The sequence below is a fragment of the Chlamydotis macqueenii genome, chromosome 5 (assembly GCF_036417535.1).
Source record: "Chlamydotis macqueenii isolate bChlMac1 chromosome 5, bChlMac1.mat, whole genome shotgun sequence".
NCBI classification, from domain to species: Eukaryota; Metazoa; Chordata; class Aves; order Otidiformes; family Otididae; genus Chlamydotis; species Chlamydotis macqueenii.
Window position 1 is genome coordinate 69028683 of NC_141560.1, and position 19030 is coordinate 69047712.

Below are 19030 nucleotides of genomic sequence, written 5' to 3' on the forward strand. Positions count from 1 at the left end.
TTCCCCCCGCCCCGGCCCCCCCAACCTTCATGAATGCTGAATGGTAGTAACTACCTGATGCAATGAGTAAACCACATGACATTTTCTGGTTTTGACTCTCCATGCTTTAATAGCTGCAATGCTGAAAACCTTCTGTCGTTATTTTAGGAAACCGTAGGTGGTTTTAGCAATGAGTAGGTGACGCCTGTCACAGTAATGTCTATTTTTTAAAAAGCAAAATATTTTTTTTTTTTTTGCTGAAGACTTTCTTTTAAACATCTAAGGTAATTACTCAGTAAAATACCACTTGGTGGTTCTTGTCAATAAAAGGTAAAATAAAGCAGGTGTTGGATGGTACAGAATGCTTGTTTGTATTTATTTATGAGTGTAAGGTTTTGTGTCCTAGAATACCTGTACAGAAGATAGTTTGTTTTAAAGGGGTAAGGTTAACCTGTCCTCTTTTCCATCCCTTCCCCTCATACACAGCTTCTGCACCTTACTATTGTGTCACTAAGGTAACGGGGAATAAACTCGAAAAATGTAAAAGCCTGCTAATAATACCTAAACAAGAACTGGACCTAGAAGGACAGAAACAACATACAATTATAAAGTAAAATTTTCAAAAACCCCACAACTATGTCCCAATTCACATTCCAAAATATCTCTGAAAACTGGGGATGCACATTACCAACGGTTACAAGAGCGGAACACAGCACAAACAGGTTTTTCTCGGTGGACAATGGTCAAGCTTCTAACCTATGTATTTGACTATTTACCCTATGAAAATCATTCTGCCTTAAAAAAAATAAATCAATCTACGTAAAACGTGAAGCGCTTGCCTCTTCTGTCGCAAAGCAGAAATCAAGTTAATCTGCCTCCTGGCTTCCCCATTGACTAAATGTCACATTACGACTGATTCTGTGCAGCAAGGACAGCAAAGGAAATGAAAAATGAAACTCCTGAGATAACGCCTAACGTGTTAATCATAGTCTAGTGCAAAATAAGTTTGCCTTCGTGCAGTTACCAATAGACAGGAAACCACCTGTATCAGAAGAATCCCAGTTGAGGCCGTATTAGCTTGTCAGTCTCCCAGTCATTTCAGACAGAACCCTGAACCATGTGGCCTGCTGTAAAATCATAGGTCAGGTAGGGAAAATGGTATGAGTACGTAGTGTGCCTGTAATTTGTTCCATTCAAAATGGGTAGCTCCTCAATATTATCAAGTTACACTGGCAGGCCCCTGAGGAAGATTTGTATAGCAATGAGAGAAGATCTAAATTGAATCATCTAGTGACTAAAATCACTAGACTTACAGTGACTTTAAATAGAGATCAAGCCAAAGCTTAAATTGGACTCAGTCAAAAACGACTCATTTTTTCCAAACAGATCTTTTTAGCAATTTTCTGCAAAATTTCAGCATATTTAAAAAAAAAAAGTTCACTTTCTTCACTTTTGTATCAGTGATGGCTAACCCCTCTGATTTTAAATGTTTGAAATCTGAGTGAAGACATACTTAGGAAATCTTGACTTGGCACAAAAAAAAAAAAAAAAAGTTTTGCTGAAAAAAAAAAAATCCGTGAGAACTTTCAACCTGCATTTTGTTGAACATGTTAAGTGGGTTTTGCCTTTCCCATCTGTTTTATAAACTCAAATAAACCAACTGAAGTGTTCTGTGACTTAAATTAGTTTAAGCCCACACAGTCAGCTCCGTTACATTTTCCTTCTCTCAAACATCATCTCTGAATGCAGGCTACTAAACTTGAATGTTGGGTGAACTATGCCAGTATTATTCACATTGCAAAGGGCAGAAAGACAAGAATGTAGCAAGAAAAACAAATTACTATAGGCTGTAAAAAAAAATGCATGTTCAGCTAGCCTATGCTGAAGCTTATGAAAAGGAAAAATACTGTATTTTCTTACATCAGATTGAGATGTGTACAGAGAAAACCTCAATTCCATTGCTGAATTCAGACGGATTGACAAGCTTGGACCTTTTGTGAACACTTAAATTCACATAGTCTTTATTAAATAAAGAACATCCGTTAAATGTAAAAACTTGGAATCCACTTATACTCAAGCATATCTTGCATTTTAAGTGATAGAAAACTCCAGAAGATAGAGGAGAAAGTGAAGCTTGGAGCTATTATTTCAAAGGAGTCATAGGAATGACCCAGCCATGCGGGCTAGATACTCTGATAAAGATTCCTGGCAACGTCATTGAAAAGCTACAAGGGGACAAAGGCAGTAAAGCTGTAAATGATGGCATTTTAATGAATTCCTGCCAGCATCATTTTATGGGAAATGTATCTCTTCAGACAAACACGGTATTTTCACAATCCCACAAATATAATTCATACTAGTAATTGCATTGGCATGGCAAACAGATTCCCATCTGGCTTTCGACTGAGTTTCAAATTTAGGACCAAGGCACAAGTTACTGTTTTGTCTCTTTAATGTGACAGACATTAAAGAGGAAAACAAATAGTTTCTTGGCAATTCCATTAGCACCTGCAGATCCCTACTTGGATCTGTCCTACATTTGCCTGTGTGAAGACTATGTGTTAAAATGTTTCATATTTCAAGGAAGTCACTGAGTATTCACAGCCATAATTTTTCTGAGCGCTCTTACTTGAAGAGGGAACTACTGGCAGAGAGACTGGGTGCTCACAGCAAATCAGGAATAAGGCACACAGGCAGCATCTGCGTGGGCCCTGCTGATGTCCAAGCACCACCTGCAGTATGTGGGCAACAGATCTGCTCCTGGGGTACACACCACCACTTCTACTGAACTGCTGAAGCTGTTTTTAATGTGTTCTTCAGAGCATCAGTTCCTTCACAGAACAGCCCCAGGCTTTTGGGGAGCAGTCACTACCATACACAGAGCAAGGCAACAACAGTTCTACTTTTCTGAAGCTGCCCCTCAGGAGGCTGTGTTTAGTGGCTGCTAGAAATCTTCCCTTTTATACAGTAAGAAAAAACCAACCAACCAAACCATCTGTGTGGATTTTATCTCTCTACTCATTTTAATTATGGCTTGTGTTACTTTTCTTATTTACGATAATATCCTTGAAGAAATACAACGGTTAGTGTTTATTTCAGATTAAAAAAAAAAACAACTAACTAACAGTGATCCATCTCAGAACCAGAATACCAGTCTGCCCACTCACTTGGGGACTGTAGTAGAAAATTATATTGCCATCATATTCAAAATATACGCTCATGGCCAGTGCAATCTTCCCTGCTAACATGTTTGTGAAGGGGTGAAGCCTACCTGAAAGCCAAAGACTGCCCAGTCAAATGAGACCTTGACTACATCTGCTCAGCTCTGACTAATCTGGCATGAACTGGAAAACAAAGAAGCAAAATAAGAACTTTGTTAGGCAACTGTTGCTAAATTCACACGTGGTAGCACATTTGGGGTGGGTGACAGGGCGATTGGAATCTGCTCCCCACCAGTAACTGGCTTTAGATACAGAAAAAGTCAGAGAGAATGGTCTGGGATTGCTTGTGCTGACAAATATATAAAGCAGTAATTGGTTAAGAGGGTAACCCCTTGGGGTTGGAGAGCGCTCCAGGTAATCTAATACCGTCAAGAAAGCAGAACCAAAGGAATTGCTGCATGCACAGGCCAAGCTCCAAGCCAGGACCCGACATGTCGACTGGCTGGAGCAGGAGTCCTCTTCTCCTGGGTCCATGTGGTGAAGGTCTAGTGCTTTGATTCGTGCATGTAGTGCGCACATCACAGAATGGAAACTGCTATCCACTTGCCATTCCCAACCTGCTAAATAAATAAATTTTAGATCATAGGTTGCCGAGTGGTGTGGTTTTGTTATTTCATCCATCCCACCTGACTGCCACTTGTCCTATATTCCATTAAAGGCTCTGTCTCCTATGACAGCTAACACATTTCCCACTGTAAGGATGTCGTTTGTAACATTACCACTGGTCCTCGAGGAGCTGGGCTGAGACAGGCAAATGATTTAACAAAGACCACTAAACCACCACTAGAGCATTACGACAACGCACCTGAGCCAGAGCCGAACGAGCGACCTAGTGTCCTAAGGCACTACTCTGATGGCAAATTGTCTGAAACGGACAATTGAGCTTTTTGATGTTTTATTTCTCCTTTTATTAGATTTTATCACTATAGACTGTTTGAATACAGGGTATTATTTTTGAACAGCTTTTTTGCTCCTTGAATTCGCGCAGGTCGTAGTTCTTTACATCTGGTTGCTGGCTACTTCAAATACGAAGACCAGATCTTCAGCAAATGTATACTGTTAAATATAGCTATGTTCTTTTCATATGCACAGACCACCTTTGCAAAATTTCCAGAAGACACTAGCAATTATTTACTCAAAAGTAAACATTATTTCTTATAAAAATAACCTTATTTCATGTTTTTGACTCAATATTTCCGTAGCTGTTTCAGTCATTCACTATGACCATTTGGTTCCTTTTAGACAACACATCTATCAGCCACATATTAATTCAGGTTTTCCATGTGTTTAAATCCCTCTCTAAACCTGCTTAAGGTGTCTTCAGGGATCTCTTTCCACTTCTCCCGTGCTTCTGCTGAAGGAGAATTCCAGGCAAATCACAAGTCAAAGCTCCTTGAAAAAGTCTCTCTACATTTTTCTCTAACATGATTTGTTTCTTTCTCATTAGTTCAAGAAATAACGATGCTACCGGATTTTTGTGAAGTTTGGCCTCATCTTACTGCGCAACAGAACTTAGAAGAGCAAGACATACAACTATAATGAGCCAGATTCCCAGCATGTGGTTCTAACAATGTACTTATGGTGAAGCAGGGTTATGAATTCCCAAATGGTGCTCAAATCATTCTCCATCTTGCTCAGGTGTTCTGGATATAACACATAAAATGATGCTGTAAGTCCACCTGATTTTAGGTTTACAGTGCACTTTAACTGCACCACGATCAAGGTCTCCTCAAGAAGGAAATAGACTGTAGACATAACCTCTATCTCTGCTTAAAAGTGACATACTATTATATTGATTCTTAGTTTCAAATAGTAATTTGCTTTTTACTTGTATTTCAGAAACTGTCAAGTGCTTATTAACAATAACTTCTGTATGTGTGTTTTTTAAAGGAGGTAAATGGGGTCTCAAAAATTCAAAGTCTGCACATACATTGCAAAAAAAAAAAAAGCCAGTTTAGAGAACAATGTAGGCATGTGTTTTTAAACTACTGTTCGCGCAGTCTGGTCAGGACTGTGTGACACAGTATACAGTGTTTTGTCATCCAAGGAATGTCTTTGATCAAGAGTTTATGCAAGAAGGGGGAAAAAAAAAGCCATGAAACCCTAATCCGTTCCCACAGTCCAGTAAACGTGAGCTGGACAAACAGCGGACAATAGCAGTAAAGCTTGCTGCTGGAACAATAGCTGCAACTAAAAAAATTAAAGGGTTGCTGACTCACAGTTCCTACAATCAAGAAAGATTCCATGCGGTGTTGATTATTCTCCAGAATCCTGAAGATGCTGAAGGTTAAAAATTGTAATTACCATTACATTGAGATAAAGCAGCAAAATACACTGCTGAACAATAAAAAAAATGTGAGAGACAGTGATAAATACTGATGTTAGTTCTGTCTAGTGCAGTCAGGATGCAGGGACTGAATAATCAATCTTCTTTCTGCCTAAACATTTTGCTAGAAGTAACTCCATAATTTTGTTATAAACAAGTATCAGTTTAATTCTTTCAGGCAGTATACCACTATTTCAGATCATCCACATCAATTCTGCACAACTGCAATCAAGCTTTATAATTTTTCCAAGACAAAAGCTACAGAAATCTTCTGTAGGCAATTTTGCCATGCCAAAACCAGACACACAGAACATCATAGTATTGGTCAGTTATGTACGAACATGAAATACGACAGGATAGTTAAAAACACTGCACAGCAAGCCACTTCAGAATCAACTGACGCTTACTACAGCTGGGTTTTTTTTTACCTTTCATATGAGAATGAACAGATCCTGCTTTACGCTACTATTTCCAAAGACTTCCATGTTGGCTAAGTTTCAGACAAGTTTACTGACCATGTTTCCTTCCGCACAGTATTACAGCATTTGGTAGAGCTATACATATGTTCAGGAGTTGCGAAGTACTTAAAGAATCTTAGGATGAAAAATGCTGCAAAAATGTAATTATTACACTTCAGGAATAAACGCTCCTGTGTGTTTTATTATTATTCCTCCTTAAGGTAGGAATATTCACAGTGTGATGCCAAAGAGATACTCAAGTCAGCTACAAATGAAGTAACTGTATAAGCAGTGTTAAAGCAGAGCTTATCTGGATATTTAACTGCATTGTACGTCAGCTTTGTTCTAACACAGGGATACTTTCTGCTGCATTAAGCTGGCTTTCACTTTAGCCCAGGTATCACCTCATTGCACAGTGCAGTCTAGACAACCACAAAGAATCCAAGACCTCCAAGTTATCTTCCTGTCTCTCCTAAGGAAATCAGTATTTTCAAGTCTGAGTGCATGGAGTTATATACTTAGAAGACTGCTTTCAAAATAGAGCACAAAGCTTTTTTATTATTATTTGTAATGTCAACAGAGGCTGAGCTGGTTCTGCAGCTGCTGGTTCTGCTGGTTCTGTGCTGGGACACACTGAAGCACTTCAGTACCAGATTGCTCTAGTTGGCCTTTACACATCAATTCTAGACACCAAAACTTGCAACTGGAGACCTGCCACAGAACTCGTTTCACACCTCTCAAGTCTCCATTTTCTCTGGTGATATATACATTTTTCTGGTAATGTATGCTGTCATAACTTTACCCATTAAAGAAACAACTCTGGCAGACTGTAAAATGAGAATCTTCACGGTTTCTTGCCAATCTATGACAGCTGAAGTTTGGGGCTGTAATTAGACCAGAATCCATTGCCATATGAAGTTGCAAAGGGCAGTATTCAAAAGGCACTAACATTCATACTGAGTAGCACCAAGAATATTAAGGATTATAACATTAGTAGAAATATTAAGCCTTTTGTTTCAAAGCCCTTCTCCTCAAGAAAATCAGGATGAGATATACTATCATTGGGTATCGTTGCCCTGCCTGCCTGATCCAGCTTTGTTACAACCTCTGGAGTGCCCTGAACTAACTCCCATCACAAATAAATATTCTAATGCAGAAGGACTCCAAATAATTCTAATATTCCAGCAGATTTCAAACTGTATCCTTAAGATCATTAGACAGACCAACACCAGCACTTTGTAAAAAAATGTTCAGTGCTTCATGCTGCTTTCATTGCAGAAATTGTTTAAGAAAGCAATTACCCTGACAAGGAGTCTTATCCTAATCTTGTTTGCCCACATCTTTCTCTCCAGAAAATGACATTAATATCATCAGCATTCCCTTTCAAGTATGCAACACCGCCAACTAATTACAGAACATTATTAAAAAAAAACAAAACCAAAACACAAATGTTCAAATAAGCCACTCAGGGAAAGGCACTCACTTTCATTTGATAACAAAACTAGAAAAAGAATCTAAGATTATTAAAACAGATATTGAAACAGAAGGTTGTATTTAATAAAATAGAAACTTTGGCAGCTTGTGAGTAAATAAATAAATATTAGATCCAGGTCTGTAGCTGCATGAGTTTTATAAATAAGAGATTCCACTTTTAATGCTCTCTTCTTGTAATACCTTAATGTGGAGACAGGTATTAAAACTTTACATTCAAAAGGACTCGAAAAAGGATGTAGATGCATACAGAACAAACAAGACGTACACAGAACAGGATTTACGGATTTAAAACCTCAACAATTCAGATCAGTCGATCTTTTTCTGTGGGGTAAGTCATATATCTTAAAAGGGTATCAGTTCTGACTCTAAAGCACTGTGGAGTATTAGGGTGCAGGCAGACTTTTGACAGGCGGATCTCCCTTTGTTCCAATAAAGGAACTCATTTACAGCCAAGCTACAAATAAGCTTCATAAATACATCACAGGGCTCAAACGCTCTCTTGCATCTCTTCAAAAACCAAAACCTATATATTTATAAACTTTGGAACTGATCTACTGAAAAATTAAAACTCAGTTTTATCTCAATGTAATCTATTTAGAAATAATCAATAAAAATGTGCTACCTTTCTAGAAATCCTAAAGACACAGACCAAATATAATCCTACAGAAACAGAGTGTTTACACCAGTTTCTATTTTTTTTCCTCTAAATGGCGTATACCCAGAAAGCTAGCAACACAAGTTTGCACAGGTTCTGTGCGCACACTAGAGCACACTGTTGCTTATATATTTCATACCTCAATAGCAATTGGATCAAAAAGTCACATAACCAAGCAAGGCATGCCAAACTGGGAAGCCAGACTTTCCTTACTCATCTACATGAAAGTTATCATAACCTTGTTTCAGAAAAACATGCTAGGATTATAATGAGACAGACTGCTCCTACAGGGTTGATTTTTTAAGTGAACAATTGAATACTTAGATTTTTTTTCTGATTTATTTCATCCATTTCTGTTGATTACAGATGTTAATTCGAAGCTGAATTTGATCGCCTTCACATTACAGGTTACAACAAATAGAAAGCAAGCATGCTGCTTAATGAAGAGTTACCTGCCTCTGCTGATGCCTCAAAACTCACTATTTCTTCTACTCATCACACATCACAGAAAGAAAAATTACAAGTCTTGTGGACTGCAGTGACTTCAGTACACTAGCAGTAATTAGCTTTGTATGCACCTTTTAATAAAATTATGTATTCCCCAGTTTCAGCTGAGAGATGATCATGAAGAAACAAAACAAGCTAGAACGCAGCCCAGGCAAGTCAGAAATTTGTAAGTTAAATGTTTCAAACATTCCTCCCCAACGACTGAGCAATAACTAGAGGTGGTGAATACAGCAATATATTTTTAACTCCTAGCAACTTCAATAATTTTAGCAGAAATTTTCCATCTTAAGTGTTAACAGATCAAGTACTTTTGCAGAATTTCAAACCTGTTTGACAACTCAGCACCAAGCCACAATCTCTACGTCCCACTGTATCAATTACCAATATTACCATCTACAAGACTGCATTTTTTTTCTGTATCTTTTCCACCCAGTCTTTAAAGCAGTATTTAGGTTGCACGGTCAAGCACTCAAACTGGGAATGTCTGAATGACTGTGGTCCATAGAAGCTTTATTCAGCCTCCCTGTGCACAGATTTTCTGAAAGTGTCTTTAATTACAGCGTAACACTTGCTTCCACCAGTCCTGACCATTCAAGACACAGAATGAGTAAGCAGGGTGTGAAACTAACAAAACTACTTAGAAGAATTTGTTTGCATTTCTTACAGATTTTAGGCAGATGTTAACAGAACAGCAAAGGTGTCAAAAAAAAAAAAACCATAAACTTATATCCCACAAAACTGAATACTAGTTTTCAAGATTTTGATGGAATTTTTTTTTTTCCCACAGTAGCATTCTAGCTGGCTGAAGTACACACCTTTCACAGGTGTTTGCCAACTCTTACGCTCCTCATTTTCTAGGTGACTCATCTGAGAAAGAGGCAAAAATACAAACATGCAAAAAAGCCAGGTACTCTTAGCCACTCTTGATGTTGGAAAGAAACAGATTCTGAAGTATTCAAGTACTCAAAATGCAAAATTATTTGGAATGAGTCACATTAGACATCTCATATTGGTTAAGGGAAATCAATATTCTTGATATAACCTGGGCTTTAACTCCTCAGCTGTAAATAAAGTATAAAAATACCCCTACAGTATGCGGTGAAGACTCCACTGTTACAACCCTGAACATCACAGAAAACCCCACAACTCTGTTGCAAAAAACAGCTTTAAAAAAGTTGGCACTGAAGAAAGTATACGACTACATATAAATTTTTAACCATACCTCATTTAATAACACCGTCAGGCCCGTACAAGACATGAGACAGAAGATATTTAGAGAAATACAGACTTGTGGAATAAGAGACTTCATCAGTACATACACGTATATGGTCAATTAAAGACCTAACAGGCAGCCCTAAACCTGGCATATCCCAGTTCGAAATCCTGGTTGCTACAATCTTTATAGTTAAATATTTGTATATACATATATATTTACACAATAATTTATTCTAATAATATTAATTCGTTATAAATAAAAGCAATACAAGAAAATGAGCCACCGAAACAATTTCCAACATAAGCATTGTTAACCACTTGATCTGCAAAGATCCTTTCTGTCCTTAGTTGAACAAAAATAATCTTGTTTTTGATACAATCTCTGTAGTAGCACTTTGCATATAACTTACCTATCATACACTACTATCAGTCAAATGCTGCACAGACACTTGGAGCTCTCGCACCCCTTCCCTTGCTTTTACCTACATTTCTGTAAACTACCTACAAAGATTCCAAAAAGGCCATATTTTAAAACTTTAATACTTAAACCTCCAGTGTTTACTTCTCTTCATAATGTCATTCAGAAGAACAAAAAACTGCCTTTTTTAGATCAAGATCCAGAGAGAGTTTATTTAAAGCATAATTAATGGATTTCAACAAAAAGTATTTTGAGTCAATCACAGATGAGCAGGTAGTACCTTTCATTAATTTGAAGTAAGCAGGTAAAATACTTTGATTTGCAAAAATAAACTGGTTTGTGGATACAGAAACATCTTTTTCAAATTAGCTTTCTTTTTTCCAGTATGGGATCTTTTTGTGTTGTGCCTATCTATTTACTGAGGTTACAGTGTATGCTATTTTATTTTGCTTCTATTTTCAGGTACTTGCAGTTTGGTGACTGTTCTGGTTCCCAGTGGTTTAGCCGCGTAACAATTAAAAGCCAGCTGTACTCAAACTGCCCTAAATTAAGACACCATCAATGCTGTCACATCCCTTCCAAGGTCTCAAATGAGGAAACAAGCTACAAATAAATCCTCGCTCTGTATTACTTTATTTCAAAGAAATTCACCCATAATTAGAAGAGCTGTATCACGCTACATATGTTCTGTACTCTCTATTTTAACAACTTCTATCTACATAAATATTTGTGAACTCTCACAATCCATTTCTTACACAATACAACGACCTCCTCCACTAGATGGCCCTGACACTCCCTATGCCTATCAAAGCTGTCTGAACATGTAAGACAATCAAACAAACAAACAAAAGTACACCAACAACTAGCCACTAAGAAAAGCCTCTGATACTGGCATACTCAGGAAACAGACAAAAAGTAAAAGATTATTTTGCAATAAACTGATACATACACATAGAACTCTCTCCATACAGTCAGCAAAGCCGTTTTACCTTCACAGTCCAAAAGAAAAAAATATTCAGCAGAATGCATATCCTTCATATCCCAGATGTGAATGTTTCAAAAATTCAAGTTGCTTGTTTTCTTGTGTAATAAAAAGCTGTGCAGGTAAAACAGAATTGAGGTCTAGATGGACAAAGTAGTGCTGTTCAAGGATATGGCCATATTAAAACATGCCCTTCACTTCAGATACCTTGCCCTGCGTATAGCTTCCGATACTCTCAGTAGTAAAGTCTGTCTTTATAAAGCTACACTCTGGCTAAGTCTACAAGGCACACATACGTACGTTACAACTGCTGGAAGTATGTTCATTATAGAACTGTATTGCAAATGCTATGCAGTAACACCTAGCAGCCCAATCTAAAGCATTTGTCAGGTAAAATAACGGACTGGTATTTCTCTTAAACTAACATAGTTCAGTACATTTAGCTGACAGCATCCGTTTTTTTGAATGAGACCAAGGAGTGCATTTTCAAGACTGGAAAATAAAAAGCTGCTCTGCCATAAAAGGTACTAGTAAATACTGGTACCAGTGTCACAACTCTTCTGGTCCTTACATTTCTCTCACTGATCACTCAAATTGCTAGCTTTACAGGTTTGGGTTTTAAGAGGTTTGGTGGGGTTTTTTCCCCTCACACTGGATCAGTCTGCAGAACCAGTGGGAAGTGCAAACTTCATATTCCGAGCTCCAGCTACTTTATGAGCAGGTGTCTTAACCTGTCTCCTTCACATTCTGACTTAATTTGTCATTATCCTTTATCCACAAAAGTGTTCCCTAATGCAAAGTCTGCAGGCAATTGATTATATTTTACTTCACCTACAATATCTACACATTGTGTAAACTGGATGATCTGCAAACACAGAATTTTAAGTACCACACATCCTTTAAATAAGGAAATGTTGCAAATGCATACGTTTTCCTTTTGAGGAACTAATCTATCCGTGCAAGGTTAGTGAGGAATTAAAGTAAATATTTCTGTTCAAAGGGTTTACACACTGGTGTTTCAGCGATCTTAAATAAAACCTGGAAATAATAAATGTTAAATGACATGAGAAGTACTACTGCAAGTTCAATGGTTTTCCCTTTGCCCTTTAATATTTAGCACCTCTTCACTATTTTGATTTTGTTTAAAATAACAGTAAATACATACTTTTCCAGTTATCTGTTCTTTTAATGCTTCTTCTTTGGTCATCCATTTTTATCTTCATCTGTTACCATCAAAATGTTAGTGAAGATCTTTCAGTACTTATTCTAAAATCAGACTGTATATTTAGCATGGAACAAACCTAAAAAAAGAATACATGGAAATGCTTCAAAGCATCTATTTTCCAAGAAGAATATTCGAGAAAATTTACAATTCCTCCATTTTTCTTCTTCTAGACCCACTTGTAATTCATTGCCAAATAATATTTTCAATTTTCATTTAAAGGATGTTTTTCTTTTATTTTGCATTTGCTCTTTGTTGGGACATTTTCAACTATCAAGTATTTTCACTTAAAGTATTTTTTTTACTATGATTGCAAAAGGAGAATAATTGCTCTGCACAAATACTGTGTTTTAGAGCAGGTTCAGAGACTAAATATTTTCATTAATCCACATAATTTTGTGCTAAAATAACAACTTAATCCTACAAACCTGTTTAAATTTTCCTCTGATTTTTTCCAGATCTTCTTGAAGCTTATCATAAGTGGGGTCTTCATACGGGAATTTCTGAATCATCCCTATTAATGAACCCAGAGCCCTCATCTTTTTGCTAAAAACAAAACAACAACAACAACAACAAAAATCAAGACAGAAAAAACAATGAGTCTACTACAGAATTTTTTTCAATCCATCAATATGAAAATTATACTAATACTTATACATAGCAATTCAAATAATAGAACCCAGCCCTCCATCCCTCTTTAATTCAGCTTCTCCCATGTAGCTCACTAAGAGTGTGTATTCGATAGATATTTAAGCGATAATCAGAAATCGGGTTGTAGCACAATGGACAAAGTTAAGGTTGCCCTTTCAACTTACCTGCCAGAAGTTAAGAAACATTCAAGAATCTTCAGAAATATTGATTAGATGACTGAGCAAAATAAAGAAATGCAATAAAAAAAGCTCACCAGAACACGTACCTAAATGTCTGACAGTATAGCTGCAATGCTGTCAGTTAAGTTAATCAAAACTCTCTCATATGGAGAAAAAGAAAGTCATAGAAAAATGTAGATTGGAAAAGACAGCTGGAGGTTATCTAGTTCACTTTCTGCGGAAGCTGGACTAACTTCAACACTAGATAACATCACTCAGGGTCATCTCCAAGCAGACTTTGAAAATACAGAAGGATGGAGCTTCTAGAGTCTCTCTGGACAACTTGTTCCAGCACTTAGTGCTTGCACTGGAAAGGACCTTCTCCTTATGCCCCATTAGAACTTGTTTCAAATTGTGAAAGTTGCCTATTGTCCTTTCACTGTGTGCTTCTGCAAGGGACGACGTGTCTCCACCTTATCTGGAACTTCCCCTTACGTGCTACAACTAGGTGTTTCCCTTGTTTTCTCTTCTGCAGGCTAAAGAAACCAAGTTCCCTCATCCCTTTTTCGGTATCACATGGTCCAGCACCACCCTAGTGGCCCCCTGCTCACCTTTCTTCTGTTTCTCAGTATTTATTTCAAACTGGGGAAAAGGCAAAACTGGACACCATAATTTGAAATATTATCAAAGGAACAGTAATTTTTAAAAAATTTTTTTAAACCTTACCTTTTCTTTTCATCCAGGCACTGCTGGAGCAGACACTGCCACGTCAGCGCAAACCCAAGGTAGCAGCCAATCTGCAAATTTATAAGGATGTCATGAGCAAAATGAACCAAACCAAGCAGTACCTATACAGACAAACAAAAATGAAGCCCTACATTGTATCCCATTCCTCAGGAAACAAATCACCAGATATACAAATACATTTCTAAGCTGGAAAGTTGAGTAAATTAGGGTAGGATAAACGAGGGCTGCGTTACACAGTCCAACAGTCAGAAAACTTTTTGTAAGAATCTGCTCAGCATCAGAGCACAAAATATTTAAAATGCAGCGTAAAAATCAATTCTGCAAAACACTAGTCATACTTTATAAGCTTTGAACCCTCAAATTCACTACAGTGTGTCATAGTTTAGCCCCCGCTCAGGATCAAGCTACACAGTCTCTCTCTGACTCCCCCCACCCTCCAGTGGGACGGAGAGAACTGGTAAAGAAAAGGCAGCAAAACTTATGGGTTGAGATGAAACAAACAAAAAAAAAATTAAGAGAAATAACAGAAAAAAAAACAAAACAGAGATGTAAAACAAATACAACAGCTCACAGCAAAATCCTGATGCCCAGTTTTGCCCAAGTATGAACAGAGGAGCCTTCCTTCAGCACCCCCCTCACTTATACACTGAGCACAGTGTCACATGGGCTGGAACAGCCCCTTGGCCAATTTGGGTAAACTCACCCCAGCTGTTGGCTAATTAGTAACCTACCCCAGCTGTGTCCCCCAGCCACAGGGGCCACCAGCTCCAGTTGCCCTCCCAGTTCAGGTGAATGTTAACTGGATCCTAGCCAGCACCAGGACAGTGTGACAGGAAGGAGACAGAAAACAACCTGTTTGAGATGTTTTGCTAATTGTTTGGTTTTGCAGCACTGTCAGTTTAAGCAGCCCTATAAAAAGGTGTACCAGCTGGACTGAGGGAGCTACCAAGTCAACCAAACAGGAAACCACATATTTTTCTGAGTTAATATGCAAACAATTTTGCCAACCTAACTCAAGAGGGTTGCATGGCATCAAAAAGAAGCATGAGGAACTAACTAAGCCAGCCTTGCTGCCAGAACTTTTCATTACAACTCTGGACACCAAACAAAAGAGGAATATAGGTAAGTTATTCAATGCACCAACAGGGTAAGTCAGCTGCAGGCCCTTTCAAAAGTGACCTGGCATTCACAGAAAAACAACACAGATACCTGAAACAAAAATTAGCTGACTTTGAGAAATTAAGTCCAAAATTACAGCCTAAGCCCACTTAGGTCCATACATGTGCATGTGCATATGCCTGCCATTTAAACTCACAAAAGATCGTTGGACTTGTAAGCTCCTGTGGCCTGCGAACCACTTCAGAGTAGAGTGGGAGTGCTTGGTAGTTCCACTCTTCTGTTAGTTATGTTTGTTGAGGTACACAGCGGAGGTTTAAGGCTCAAACACGGGTCTGGGACTTAACATCCCATTAAGTGCTCAGGCATATTTGAGGTGAGGCTTCCAGTTAATTTTTCTTCGATAGAAATTTAGTTTGCACACCCCAAAACTGCCCTGGACACTTAGCCGCAGACTTCTCAGCATAATTAGCACTGCCCTGGCACTGCGCCACTGCAGTAATCTTCTGCTTGAGCCCAAGCAGGGACTGTGTCTAAGCCTGCCTGAGGGATGTGCCCAAAACCAGATAGGCTGAAATTATAATGTCTTTCTTTAATTCTCTATCAAGCAAGGCCAGTATCAGATCAGTATCATAATTTTGCCCAAGACACAAAATAGTTTGACAGGTCTAAGACTACCCAAGTCATTCCTTCTCTCATCTAACACGACTCATTTTCTACAATCCTACTGTTCTCTGGAGCTTCCCCAGTGTAAGTAGATCAGAGCACTTCCCTACTGTGCTCTGTCTAGGTTCATTTTGTATAAAACTACCCGGCTTTGGAGGCTGGTGCTCAATATTCTCATCTTGGAACCACATAGTTGTAGCAAAAGTAGGAAAATATTTCATCGCTGTACATCTCTGTATCACACTCAAATGCAAAACAAAATTTTACAACATCCTTTCAGAATTTGTCGGTTTGGATTAATACCATTGCTACTGTTCTTTCTGCAGGTAATTAACTTTCCGAAACCTGAAAATATCAAAAGGGCAAATTCTCAAACTACCCAAAGGTCTTCAATAGATTGAGTAGATTTAGATTTCTGGTGGTGTACTTGAAATAAGGCCTGCCATGAATCCTGTAGTACAGCTTCCCATCAAAGCTGAAAAAATCCAGTTCAGGTCCAAAACCACTGTAACTACGTTGTCCTGCACTGCATATGCTCCATGTTATGATAAACTTGAGCTGGACACACTAGACAAGTTAAGGTGCCTCACCAACACTCTCTAGTCCTTTCATTTCTAGGAAGCCCTCATGGATTGCGGCATGCCATCGTGTGAGCGTGCCAACTCGCAGAACTCCAAGTACTAAAGAATAACGGTTCCTCAACCAAACTCTCCCAGTATTAAAAACAACAGAGTACAACAGAGACACCTGGAATTGCCCCTTTACGGTTCTCCACTCAAGATGTCTCAATGTTCCGTGTTTTTCCCTAATGCTGAGCCATAGGAGATTACACAGGGGGGGCTTCAGCCACAATTCTGGGTTACAAAAATAAATGTCCAGTCCATCATAGTTTTTTTCTAAGCCTGCTTGTTTGGTTTTATCTCTTCTTATCCTCCCTTTCAAAAAAAAATTAATCAAAATCCCATATAGCAAATAAGCTCAGAAAACATAAAAACATATATTTAACTGAGCAACCTGGTTCTCCTTGGAGATGTCCCTGCTCCTTGCAGGTGGCTTAGACTAGACAGTCTTTAAAGGTCCCCTTCAACCCAAACCATTCTATGGTAACTGTCCAAAACACCACCTTTAAACTAGTTTTATGGGCCCTCTTTCACACATACAAAGCAGCATGGCACAGCAAGCTTCAGACTACCAATATATCGGGCTCTGCCCAACAGTATTACAATAATTTTCTAACAAGAACCAGACTTGTGATTCTAAAGTATTTTCCCATTTACCTCAGACCCGATCTTGGCACCGTGGAGCGACCCGTACCTCCTTCCCTCAACAACTCCAACGTGACTGCCTTCAGCATAACCCTCCTGATAGCCCTCACCATGAAACCTGTAAATAAGAAATAGTTATTTATTTATTGAAGAATAATTTTTCCCACCTATTTCATTTCACTCCAAACTCACGCTGCACACAAGCCACTCACAGAAACCAAAATGTGCTGTGTCATCTTAGAAACACAACTACCCGTATTTAGAAACGGCACATGACATTGATTTAAATTAAAATACAATTACGCACACTGGGATCTTTTCAAGCAAGTTTACAATGCTTTATGAAGAACAACACAGCCTGCAATCCAGCTCAGCATTTTCACCGCTGACTGCAAGCTCACAACTCCGGGTGATGCTTCCACAAGGTGGAAGAGCCGGAATCGGGCAGGTCAGTCACTCAACAAAAACAGAGATAATTTCCCGCGCCTTTGTTCTTCCTCGCCCTCATTACTCGCCTTTCGCTCCTCAGTTTTTCCTTCTCCTGCTACCGGCTGTAGAAGCTGAAGCCCAACACTAGGACTAGGCCCAGGCCCAGGCCCAGGCCCAGGCCCCCTCTCTCCCCCTAGACCGACGCTGACCCGCGGCTAGCGAGGAGTGCCGCTCCGGCCCCGCCTGCCCCCCGAAGTCCCCAGCCGCCCGCCAAGGCCTCCCCATCAACCCCACCTCTCCTCGGCCATCACAATCTCGTCAAACATATCCGAGCTCGCAGACGCTGCTGCTGCCGCCGTCGCCGCCATGGCGCCGCTCGGCATGCCGGGAAAGGACGGCAAGCCGGAGAGGTCGCGGCCGGGGAGGTGCTAGTGCGCAGGCGCGTAAACCCCCCCCGTCCCCTCAGCCAGGCTTGGAGTGGCGAGGGGGCGTAACCCTATTAGGAGTGACCACGCCCCCTTTTGAGTTCGCCCCGCCCCTCGCCCCGTCTCCTGTGGGCGGCGGCGGCGCCTCGCGTGACCACGAGGGGGCGCCCGAGCGCCGCCGGAGACGCGGGGGGCGGCGGGCGGCGGCGTTGGCGGAGGAGCGACCGGTAGCGGTACCCCCAGTTCCGGTACCGCCGGGGGCTGGCGTGGCTGCAGGGGAACCCCAGTGGGCTGGAGGCGGGAGGAGGAAAACAAAAAACAGCAAAAACGGGGAAAGGATCAATTTTGGTCTTTTTCCCGGGAAGCTGTCAGGAGTTGTACTACCGGGAAAAAAAAATAAATATGATTTTAGTGTCAGCTTGTCCTGTTGTTTCCAGGTGCTTACCCTCAATGAGAACGTGGCTCTGGGCACTCCAGAATCATCTGTTCCCCTCCAGAAGGGGAGGAGGACTCGGAAAGGCAGCTTTAAAATCCAGGGATGGGTCTGAAGGAAAAAAAACAAAACTGCATTAGAGTGAAAATAAAGTCACGCTGCTAAGGTTCCGCGAACCAGACACACCAGTTTATTAAAAATGCAGGATTGCAGCAGGCTTTTCTGCTTTATACAGAGCGACCAGCTCGTTTTCTGCGTTAATTTAAATTCTTGCACGCCTTCACCAGTCTCATCCGCCACGTGCTGTGTGCCTGGGCTCTCCCAAATTCACCCCAAATTCAGAGTCCTGACGATGTCTTTTTTGCATTCCCTTTCACTTCCAAGGGAAACGCGTCTCTGCTTTCATCGCGTCTGGACAGGAGGGTTGGCTTCAACACGTTTTTGAGGAAATAAACTGTGTTTATTTAATTTATTGTGTCTTTCTCCGCTCATATACAAAGCACACTGGGAAAGTAGAGTGATCCCAAATTTTCCATGACCATCCTTTCAGTGCTTTGAGCAGAGTTAAAGTTGTTATTATGGCTCTTGAGTGAAGGATTTACAGCTTTTTACACTTCCCCGGAGTGGAAGCTGAGATGCTGAGTATCTCCTTTCCTACGGCCT

At 39.8% G+C, this 19030-nt stretch overlaps 1 protein-coding gene across 22 annotated transcripts in view; it reads right to left on the reverse strand.

Moving 5' to 3' along the window:
- The window catches only part of LTO1 (LTO1 maturation factor of ABCE1), a 31388-nt gene extending 13471 nt beyond the window's left edge, over positions 1-17917 (reverse strand). For 2 of the 22 annotated variants that reach the window (XR_015258715.1, XR_015258714.1), the window contains exons 1-7: positions 17804-17917; positions 17093-17198; positions 14013-14083; positions 12906-13023; positions 12421-12478; positions 3567-3760; positions 3251-3323 (exon numbers count right to left, since the gene is read on the reverse strand). Coding sequence is in view for 14 of the 22 variants with exons in the window: in XM_086749327.1 (XP_086605453.1) it covers positions 3309-3323; positions 3567-3760; positions 12421-12478; positions 12906-13023; positions 14013-14083; positions 17093-17198; positions 17804-17892 (651 nt within the window). In the remaining 8 variants the exon portion in view is untranslated. The other 20 variants (XM_086749330.1, XM_086749329.1, XM_086749338.1 and 17 more) reach the window with 16 other exon arrangements.
- Between the last annotated feature and the right edge of the window lie 1113 nt (positions 17918-19030).